Source organism: Triticum aestivum, chromosome 7B (assembly GCF_018294505.1).
Source record: "Triticum aestivum cultivar Chinese Spring chromosome 7B, IWGSC CS RefSeq v2.1, whole genome shotgun sequence".
In the NCBI taxonomy this organism is placed as follows: Eukaryota; Viridiplantae; Streptophyta; class Magnoliopsida; order Poales; family Poaceae; genus Triticum; species Triticum aestivum.
This window is the reverse complement of record NC_057813.1, coordinates 272,468,873-272,480,407: the sequence shown is the minus strand read 5'-3', so window position 1 is coordinate 272,480,407 and position 11,535 is coordinate 272,468,873. Positions and strand designations below refer to the sequence as shown.

Genomic DNA, 11,535 nt, shown 5'->3' with positions numbered 1-11,535 from the left:
ATTACTACTAACACCGCGTGGCACTAAGATAATGCCCGCGTGCAGCATAACCAAGCAAAGGTTTGTGGAGCAATTATGGTGTTGCATGAGTCGTATGACATCTATCATTTTTGTTTATGTTTGTCCCTCACATGGTATTAGCACTAACTCCACATAGCGTCATTTCATTGGCGCTCGTGTGTAGCATAACCCACGTAAAGTAAGTTTGTGATATTCATTTGTGATGATCCTAATAGTTTAGGCCCTTATAGCATTGGAGCATGTTTGTAACATCTTTTATATGACTTTGGCCAAAATATGTAGCATGAATGTTTTATTTAGATTTATCTTACTTGTATTACTACTAACATCGCATAACACGAATATCGTGCCCGCATGTAGCGTAACCAAGTAAAATTGGTTTATGACGTGCAATTTTGATGATGCTAATAGTTTAGGCTCTTATAGCGTTGGAGCATTTCATGACATGTTTTATTTGACTTTGGACCAAATATGTGACCTAAATACTTTGTTTAATTAATTTTTTTTACTTGTATTACTACTAACACCGTGTAGCATTATGATAATGCCCGCGTGTAGTGCAACCAAGTAAGATTGGTTTTTTTACGATGCAACATGTTTTATAATCCATTTTGCATGATTTTGGTTTTTTGGGTGTGTAACATGAACACATTTTCAATAAGTTTTGTCCTGCTCGTATTACTACTAACACCGAGTAGCATTAAGATAATGCCCTCGTGTAGCGTAACCAAGTGAAGCACCATTTTATATATTCTTATTTGTATTACAACTAACGCGACACATAAGGTCTGTAGCGTAACCGAACAAGAATGAATTCAATTTAGCATATTCGTCATTTCATTCCAACTTAGTAAGATTCATTTTTTTATGACCAAATTAAGGCAATTTTTTATGAAGTTTTCGTGCCTATGATACTGTCTTGATTCGTATCCGCGGATAGGGACCAAACCAAGAAACGAGACGATCGTCCTGGCCTGTATCGCTAAGGGGACCGAATCAAGAAGGAGATCATTAGGATGAAACATATGCAACATGCAAAAGGAACATGCATGCTCCTTGGCTCGTACCGCGATGGCCGAACCAAGGACAATTTTTTTTATGTAGATTAAACATGCACTTTGGTTTGTACGGCAGTGGCCAAACCAAAGGCAAGAATTTTAGGGAGATGAAACTTGCTTCTTGAGTTGTGTGTCCGAACTGAAGGCAAGAGTTTGGAGTGGGTACAACATCAATTCTTTGGTTTGTACCGCGATGGCCGAACCAAAGACGAAATTTTGAAGTAGATTAAACATATACCTTGGTTTGTACCACAATGGCCGAACCAAAGACAAGAATTTTATGAAGTGAGACAGCTCCTTGATTTGTACCGCGATGGCCGAACCAAAGGCTGGAGTTTTAGGAGAGGAGGAAGAAGAAATCTCCCTGACTTGTACCGCAATGGCCAAATCAGGGGCTATGAGAGAGCCATGAATCTCACCTTCAAACCTTAGCAAGCAAGTCGTCTACGTCCTCCTTCTTATTCTGTATATGGTGTGTGTGTGTAAATTTAGCAGTGGGAGAAACGATCAGCGGCCGACCCCAGAGCAGTCAGGCATCCTGGTATTTATAGGGTTGGGTGTGCAGCAATGGCCTTTGGAGGCTGCCGCGCGCGCCAAGGAATCAACCTGCACGTCGCTGTCGTGCAGGACGTGGGAGCGGGAACGTGGATGGATGGTTGAACGTGGGTAGGAAACGGAGTGATGCAGACTTGGTCTCCTGAATTGATTGATGGGACTTCGGCGGGAGCGCGCATGGCCCTCTGGCCCAATTAGTTTAATGACTTCCCTTGATCAAGCTCTATTTAAAGATGGGCCTGCTACAAGGCACGTATAGGCTTCTTACTTGATTGTTTAATCGGAGCAGCCTTTGCATATGCATGGGACTGTGTTGATTAGCTCAAACAAATTAATGATGGGCTGTGAGGGCCACACCCCATACGTTCATGCATGTACGCTGCCAAGCCTGCATGCATGCATTGGTACATGACGCATGCTCGTACCAACTATAGATTTAATTGATGCTAAATTTTCTTTAGTCACCAATTATATCGTCTATGTATTTTGTTAATATGCCGTGATATTTACGCCGACGGCGCGGCGCCCGTGGATGTTGTTCCTCCTTCCCGCAGGGTCGTCATGGTACTCTCCGGCCTTGTCCGTCTTCGAGGTTTGTCTTTGGGTGAAAGCCTTTTGCGCTGTTGTAGCGGGGTCGACTGATGTCGTCGTTCCCGGGTCGCTTTTCCCTTATGGAAGTCATCTTGAAGACTAGTTTCCCTTCGCGTTTTCCCTAGGGTGGACATGCAGAGTTGGTCGCAGGTAATCCTCCTGGTCCCGACGGCCCAGTGCGTCAATGGGTGCGCCTATGTTTGTTTCTCGCTACGACAGAGAAGTCGGAGCTGCGCGTGGCGGGGCCCCCGCGACAACGATGATTCCATAAGGGCGGTTTCAACAGACGGTGCTCTTGGGAGATCGCGATGGACTAGGTCGTTGCGAGGCTTATAACTTTCTCTTGCAATGTACATCAACAAAGTTGGAGCTGCCGGTCGTCGATGTCTGGGTTGATTGAGTTGTTGATTGATTAATTCTTTTTATCATCGAACGTTTTATTTTTGTTGTTTTGAATTTATATTTTATACATTTATTTATCTCGGTCAAAATCCATGTCAACAGATGCCCCTCGAGGTTTGGATTCGAAGTGAGATATATATTTTTTTCACTCGGGCCCAGAGCTCGAAACTATACATATTTTGTTTAAAGCACTTCTGGTGAGTATAATGGATTTATGACTTTTTAGACGACCGTGTACCAGCTACGTACAGCTTTTTAACCATACGTTGCAAATATGGAGGCTAAAAATCAGGCCACGTCTGGCTTATCCGGCTAACAAACTCTATCTGGCTAACAAACTGCGTCCGCTGTCCCCTCAACTCTCTTTTGAACAGCAAGTCTTCTTTTCTTTTCTTAAACTAGATAGAAGACGGCGGAGACGAAGGTCCGCTTCCGTCCGGCTGGCCGCAATTCCTTTGACAGGTTAGCAAATTATATATGACTTCGCTAGTAGCTAAATTGATTCATTGACTGATTAGTCTGCTATTTCCTTAGTCCCAGATTGCTTTCAATCCCTCACAAGATGCACCTCCGTGTTGGCAAGTATTGACTCCTCCAATTGGGTATGCCTCTTTTTTTTTGTCTTGTCATTACCAAGAAACGATCTATCCTTTAGCATCTTGGATGTTGCTTTTAATCTCTATTCCATCTCCTCATCATGTAGGTGCAGGGAGACGGGGACACTAGGATACGGTCTGGATCGAATCTTCCTTGGGTAGTCTGCTTTTCCAAATTATCTGATTACATCTGTTCGTTGTGGCATCTTTCTCGTCATTAGAAGTATCAGGGATATAATGCCCTAGATGCATAAAACCTTTTTTTGTCATGGTGTATATAGCCCTGGTCTCTGGATGTGTTTGTTCTGTATTTAATCATCCAAATATGGTGATCCCACGGTCGGCGTTCCGGGAAGCCCCTATCCAGGCTTGGTCCGTCGTTCGACTCGGTGATTATTATTTTTTAATTATTTTTCTTGTATGAATGAGTAGATTGCTCACTGTTGCCGCTCTGGAAGCCGATATACAGGCTTAGTCTGTCGTCCAACCATGAGGAGTTTTTTTTCTTATCATTGTATATGCATGGGTCAATAAGTTGCTCACTGTCGGCGTTCCGGGAAGCCTCTATATGGGCTTGGTCCGTCGTTCGACGGTGATTTTTTTTTATATGTATGAATTGATGACTTGATCACTGTCGGCGTTCTGGCAAGCCTATATATGGGCTTGGTCCGTCGTTCGACTATGATTTTTTTAAATATATATATATGAATATAATGACTTGATCACTTTCGGCGTTCCGGCAAGCCTATAGATGGGCTTGGTCCGTCGTTCGACTGTGATTTTTTTTTATTTGCCATATATGTATGAGTTTGATGACTCGATCACCGTCGGTGTTCTGGCAAAGCCTATATATGGGCTTGGCCCATTGTTCGACGGCGATGTTACTGTTTTTATTTTTGGGGGGATGAGGAATATTTTCAATCACGCGCACCTGTTGTTGTTTCTCATATTCCCTTTTTTTTATGCATCAAATTCAAATATTGAAATGCTTTTTATTGTAGATACTATCTCTCGTTGCAGACTGCGTACCTCGGGGTCATCTCTTCATCTTGGTATAATATTCAATCTTGCACTTTCATGTACTATTTTTAACTTCCTGTAATTTCATACGTATACCGACATGCATATTTTCCTTGCATATAGATGGAGGAAGTCACGACACCATCTTCGTCTGAGTCATGTAGAATGCCTTTATCACAGTTGGCCAAAAAACACCTATTTGAACCTGATACTAGTGAGCTAGCCAATCCAGTGATTACGAAGTTAGGCGTACCACACGGCCATCCTGAGCTTGGACCACGTGGATGGACGGCAGGGCCATCTTTCTCAGCTCGTTGTTATCAACCTCCCGCACCTGGGCCCAGACTTGATGAAGCTTCAACCCTTGGGACACATATGATATCCAAAGGTTTAGGCTGGGAGAATCATGAGGTTGAATACGCTCCAATGCCTCTTGGATATCTTGAATGGGGTACTAATGTCTTGAAGAAATATCATACCCATCTGAAGGGGAGTGAGGAAGGTGTGGATTATGTCTATGGAGCCATTTATTACTCTTTAGGCGACTACTCTGTCTCCCCTTCTCTTTTAAGGTCTTTATTGGAGAGATGGGATCCCAACACCAACACATTTTTGTTCTCATCTGGCGAGCGTACAGTCACATTTCTTGATATGCATCAGATCGCGGGGTTGCCCCTTGATGGTGAACCTTATGAAGAATATGTTCCCCTAGCTGATGAGTTGGATCCTTCGACTCTTTTGTACCCCAACTTCCTACCTCGGCTCCTAAAAATTTGGACCAAGCTTGCCGTGGGTGGCAAAGTAGGTTTCAAGGAATGGTGCGACTTCTTTCACAATAGTGGAGTAAACTCCTTTGCTACCGAGAGCTTAGAAGACCAGCGCGTGTACACTGCGGCTTTTCTTGCCATATGGCTTTGCCGCTACGCCGTTGTTGGTGGTGGGCCATATATTCGCCCTGGGGTATTAGTGATGGCGGCATGGATTTCCCTAGGACGACGCATCTCTTTGGGCCCACCTGCTCTTTGCTCCCTTTATTACTCACTTCGGCGAATTTGTACTCATCCGATTGGCCCTTCATTCATACATAGGGTTTGGCCAGTCCACTACCTTGCTGGATGGATGGGCGTGTACCTCAAGAAACCCTATGGAAACAGAGCAAGAACACCAAATTTTCCGAGCTCCAGAATTTTGGCGGTACAACCTAATATGGTGAACACCATGTTTAAGACGCCACGTCATTTTACTCCTAAAGAGGCACATGCTTTCCTTGATGACTATAAGAATATTGCTTGGAACCCCCATTCTCTCACTATGGAAGGTGTGTTCAAACCCAAGAGGGCTTTCTTAATTTCCATTCGTCGAGGCATGCTTCCATGGAGGCGTGGTACTATCACCGCCGACGTGTGTATAGCTGAACCATATCACCCAGATCGAGTGGCACGACAGTTTCGTCTTGACCAAGTTGTTCCCTTTTCTCCTCTAGCGAGCCTGTATACTCAAGATGAAATTGGAATCGCCTATGCTTTTTGGTCACACCTATTATCCTTGGCCCCTGAAGAATTCCACTATTTTCCTGATGATGATCGAGTTGGGAACACCTCTGTAGCATGGGCTAATTGGTGGAAAAAAATTCTAAAGCCTTTCGCCGACATTCTGGACCATCTTTGCAATGGCAACATGACTGGGAAGACCCCTTATGATGTAAGGATAAAAAATAAGCGTGCACTACAGCACAACATCAGGCCTCGACCATTGTCTGACAAAGATTTTATGGTGGTGAGGAGAGTACCTATTGAGCACCGTGACCAACATGTTCAGTCCCTTGAGAAGGCAGAGACACCTATTACAGATCAATGGAGACTGGTCCTCTATAATTATTTAAATGATGTTGTTGCTGCTCAACCGGTGAAGTCTAAAGAGGTGAGCTCAGGCACATGTGTGTCCATTTTTCATTATGTCTCACGTACTATTAAGTACTAACTTGAGTTTTTTTTTTGCAGCTACGGCGGGGCAATGTACTGAAACAGAATGCCCTAGCTGGGTCCTCCTCTGCTCATCCGCTATCAGCGGATAATGATATATCAGACACTGCCCCATCCGCTAGCGGAAAAAGACACAGACAATCTACAGCGCCTCACGTGGAACAAGAAGAAAGGCTGCCCTCAAAGCGCAAACTTGATTTCGGCCAAGAATCCAATTTTTCAGAACCAATAACATTGGATGGTCCGTCATTAGATGTTGAACTCAGTAACTTTGTTAGTGAAGAAGATTTTGGCCATGTCCTCACGGGAGAAAAGGACCATGGCCTTGGTGACCTCTTCAATTTATCTGTCGAGGATTATATCATTGGCGAGCGTGGCACAAGTCGTCCACCTTCCAGCCCGGGTGTGGTTGAAATTGTGCCCCCTACCCCTAGTGCTCTTGGTTTCTTGTCAACTTTACCTGGTAGTTTATTTATTTATATATCTATTTAACTGGTCGTGTTTATGGACCATCATTATCGTCAGTTCTTTTAGCTGGTCGTATTTATATCATCATTGTCAACTTTACCCGGTAGTTTTTTTAGGTTGCGAACAAGAAATTTGCCACTCACAAGACCCTAAGGTGATGGTAGTATCAGGAAAAGACGCAGAGATGGACTGCAGTTTCGTCAAGGACACGTTTATGGAGGCTACAGATTTCGTGGTAAAACGAGCCCTCGAAGGACTGAACGACTCTACCCTCGGTGATCCCAAGCGACGCATCATGCTTGAGAGCGTTTCTCAGACGCTGCCCACGCAAGTACCTGAGGTAGCTAAGGTGCAGGCCATGTTGGTCGGGCTTATTGATCTTTCCAAGAAGTTGGAGGTTGGCCAGACTAAGTTCACGGAGGAATCCGAGCGAGATGAGCATGTTGTTGCTGAAGTAGGACTTAAGATTAAGTCTGGCCATGAGGTTTCCAAGGCCATAATTGAGGACTTATCTGCCGTAGAAAAGAAGTGCACTGAAATGGAGGCACGTGAAGCAGAGTTGAAGGCCCAGTTTGAAGAGGTTACTGCTACTTTGCACAGGCTTAAGTTGGAAATGGAACAACGCCGACAAGCACATGATGCCCATAAATCTGAACAGGAGAAGTTGGTGAAGAGTGTACAGGATACCAATGCTGGCAAACGTGCAAGGCTTGCTGAATTTAAACAAAAGACAGCAGATTTAAAGACTGAAGCAAGTCAGTTGTTGAACAGCCTGCAGAACTGGCGAGCTCTTTGAGAAGGCGTAGACTTTGTTTAGTTCTCTTTTATTTGGCCATTTCAATTCATCATTTTCTTTTGAATCACTTTATGTTCAGTACTCAGTTTCGCTTCAAATGTAGCAGTACTTTGTTTATTCAGGTGGGAACTCCAAATTTTATGCATGATGTGCTAGTACGCCAGCTTTGACGTTGAAAACATCCTTATTTATTTACACTATCGTTGTGTATGGCCTCCAGCCTTATTCATTTTATTCTATTTGTTTATTATATAAATGCATGTACATACCCTTTTTTTTTGTACAACGGTTTAAGCTTATGAAGTCTGGAGCCTGCTTGATGTTTATCTTTTATTACCCCCTTTTTTTTACGTCACAGTTTATACTCGTAAGTCATTGGAGTTTTTTTTTGTGCCCCAGTTTATACTCGTAGGAGTGTGGAGTATTTTGGATGATCTTTTTTTTTGGCATCACAGTTTATACTCGTAAGTCATTGGAGAGTTTTTTTTTGTGCCCCAGTTTATACTCGTAGAGGTGTGGAGTATTATTCTTTTTGTGTGCCCCAGTTTACACTCATGAGGGTATGGAGTATCATTTTGTTTTTTACTCAAGCATAATAGCGCTTAAGGAATTTCCCGTTTATCGGTGGCGGGCAATACTTGCCGTCAGGGGAAATTATCCTGTATGCACCACTAGAGTAGACCTCTTTTATGATGTAGGGACCCTCCCATTTTGGCTCGAACTTTCCCCCCATCCGTCGTGTAACATTCATTGGACGGATGATGGTGAGCACTAGGTCTCCTTGCTTGAATGACCTCCTTTTAACGCGCTTGTCGAAAGCACGGGACATTCTAGCCTGATACGCCTCCAAATTTTGTAATGCCTGAAGGCGTTTTCCTTCGAGCATTTCGAGTTCCTCGAGGCGTAATTTTATGGCCTCTTCTTCATAAAGTTTCTCCTGAATAGCAACTCTAAGCGAGGTAATTTGTACCTATAATGGCAGAACTGCCTCTCCTCCAAATACGAGGGAGTATGGTGTCATTCCAGTTGGTGTACGTGTTGTGGTTCTATAAGCCCACAAGGCCTCAAGAAGTTTCTCATGCCACTCACGCTTATTTCTAGACACGACTTTCTTTAACAATTTGCAGAGAGTTTTATTAAAAGCTTCCGCCTGTCCATTAGCTGTCGGATTATAAGCCGTAGAATAGTGATGAATTATTTTGAATTTCGAGCATAACTTATCGACATGTTTATTTTTGAATGGTCCCCCATTGTCAGACATGATACGGGAAGGAACTCCGAAGCGATATATGAGGTGTGTTCTTATGAAGTGCTCCACGTGCTCTCCCTTATCCTCTTTTAATGGTATAAGCTCGGCCCATTTAGAGAAGTAATCGGTGGCAGCCAGGATAAATTTGTGCCCCTTTGATGATGGCGGATTAATAGGTCCTACTATATCCATTCCCCACATTTCAAATGGCCATGCAATATTTGTGGGATGCAAAGACTCATGGGGTTGATGTATGAAATTACCATGTACCTGGCACTCGTGACACCTTTTTGCAAATTTCATGGCGTCGTCAAACATGGTAGGCCAATAGTAACCAATATGTCGCAATTGATAATATAACTTAGGGCCAGATTGATGCGCCCCACACACCCCGGCGTGCACTTCATTTAAGGCTTCCACAATTTCATTCCCTGCTAGACAGCGGAGGAGGATGCCATCGAAAGAACGCCTATATAAGGTATCATTTATACATGTATAGTGAACTGACCTTTTTCGAACTCTAGACCTTTCCGTGGAGTCTAGAGGTAAATATCCATGGAGCAAGTATTCCAGGAAAGGGCTTTGCCAGTCTCCAACTTCAATCTCGTAGATATCTGCAGTCATTGCAACCGACGTCGTCGTCTCCTCTTCCTCGGCGAGTATAGGTAGGATTCTGCATTCTTCAACACGAACGTCCATCATTTGATGTGAAGTTAATGACATACTAGCGGCTACACCTGCTAAGGCATCAGCTTTTTCATTCTGACTTCTTATAACATGCTGAATATTTAGATCAGCAAACATGGACATGAGCATTTTGGCTCGTTGGAAATAAGGCATTAATTCTTCTTTCTTTACCATGTAAATTCCCAGTAGTTGGTTGATCACTAACTGAGAGTCACCATAAACAGTGAGTGAATCTAACCCCATATTCAGAGCTAATTCAAGCCCAATTATCAAAGCCTCATATTCAGCCGAATTATTTGAAACTGCTGAAGTTAGGGTGAATGAGTACGGGATTATTCCTTCACTAGGCGTCACGAAGACGACTCCAGCACCTGCCCCTGATCGTCGACATGCGCCATCGAAGTACATTTGCCAACATGTACTAGCAACTGATGTAGTGAACACATCTTCATCCGGCAAGTCATCCTCTATGGGGAAATCATCGGGTATTGGATGTGTAGCTAGGAAGTTAGCTAACGCCTGCCCCTTCATGGCCTTTTGTGGCACAAACTTTATATCAAATTGCGACAAAAACATCGCCCACTTAGCCAGTCTACCTGAAAGCACCATTTTATTTAAGATGTACCTGAGAGGGTCTGCTCTCGATACGAGGTGTACAGTATGCTCTAACATGTAATGGCACAATTTTTGTGCTGCAAACACCAATGTGAGACATATCTTTTCCATGTCCGGATAGTTGCACTCAGCCCCCACGAGGGTGCGACTAAGGTAATATAGGGACATTTCCTTTCTGGACTCATTATTCTGTGCTAAAAGAGCTCCCAACGACATAGGCATGGCTGCCGTATATAGGATCAGAGGACGCTCCTTAACTGGTGCACCCAGGTAGGTGGGTGTATAAGGTATTTTTTAATGTCCAAGAATGCATTTTGGCATGCTTGGTCCCACTCGAATGAGACACCCTTCTTCATGAGACGTGAAAATGGTTTACATCTTCCTGATAAGTTTGAGATAAATCTCCTAATATATGCTAGATGACCTTGGAAACTCTTTAGTTCATGTAGGTTTGTGGGTGGTGGCATTTTAACGATCGCTTTTACTTTACTGGGGTCAATTTGGATGCCATTCTTTGTGACCACAAAACCAAGAAATTTTCCGGAGGAAACTCCGAACGCACATTTCATGGGATTCATTTTCAAGTTATGTTCCCTCAGACGCTCGAAAACCATTGCAAGATGTTTCATATGGTCCTCCTCACGTTTTGATTTTACTACTATGTCATCAATATAACATTCAACAATTACATATAACAACCCATCTAAAACTATGGTCATGGCTCGCTGATATGTTGCCCCTGCATTTTTGAGTCCAAATGGCATGACCTTATAACAGAATATGCCTTTGGGTGTCCTGAAAGCCGTTAGCTCTTCATCTTCTGGCGCCATTTTTATTTGATTATATCCAGAATATCCATCCATAAAAGAAAATATTTCATGATTCATGGTAGCATCAACGAGTATTTCAGATATAGGTATAGGAAAATCATCTTTAGGGCATGCTTTATTTAAGTCCCTAAAGTCTACACACACACGGATTTGACCATTTTTCTTTTTAACTGGAACAATATTGGAAAGCCACTTAGGATATTTAACTTCCCTAATGAATCCAGCAGCTATGAGTTTGTCGACCTCGGCTTCTATCTTGGGGAGTAGCTCGGGTCGATATCTCCTTTGTGCTTGTTTTACTGGGGGTACATCATCTTGCACGGAAAGTTGGTGCACCGCTACCTCTGGATCCAAGCCTGGCATTTCCTCGTAATTCCAAGCGAAGACATCTTTGTTTGCAGAAATAAACTTACGATATTCCTCTTTCTTTTCTTTGGACAAATGTGCGCCAATAAAAATCGGTCGAGGATCCTCGGCTGTCCCAATATTTATTTCTTCCAAGTCATCAATAGTTGGCTGATTACCATCCTCCATTTGTGGGGATGCCTCAGTTGGGTCTACAAATTCAGTCGAGGTCATACAAACCTCATAGCCCAGCCCATGTCTTTTTTCTTTCAAAGGCTGGCCCTCACGTAGAGCTTCGAGTTGTTCTCGGGACAACGCCT

General features: G+C 43.4%; 1 protein-coding gene across 1 annotated transcript; it reads left to right on the top strand.

Annotated features, from left to right (window-relative positions):
• The first annotated feature begins 2,960 nt into the window (after positions 1-2,960).
• Positions 2,961-6,732, top strand: LOC123160474 (uncharacterized). Its single transcript, XM_044578288.1, has 6 exons — positions 2,961-3,089; positions 3,162-3,229; positions 3,331-3,381; positions 4,225-4,275; positions 4,367-6,163; positions 6,244-6,732. The coding sequence occupies exons 5-6, from the start codon at positions 4,367-4,369 to the stop codon at positions 6,715-6,717; spliced, it is 2,271 nt and encodes a 756-aa protein (XP_044434223.1). The 5' UTR covers positions 2,961-3,089; positions 3,162-3,229; positions 3,331-3,381; positions 4,225-4,275; the 3' UTR covers positions 6,718-6,732.
• The last annotated feature ends 4,803 nt before the right edge of the window (positions 6,733-11,535 follow it).

Excerpts from the sequence above, each read along its gene's own strand:
- LOC123160474 (XM_044578288.1), top strand. The coding sequence starts at position 4,367 with ATGGAGGAAGTCACGACACCATCTTCGTCTGAGTCATGTAGAATGCCT. Across the intron at positions 6,164-6,243 it reads AACCGGTGAAGTCTAAAGAG|CTACGGCGGGGCAATGTACT; the intron begins GTGAGCTCAGGC and ends TTTTTTTTGCAG.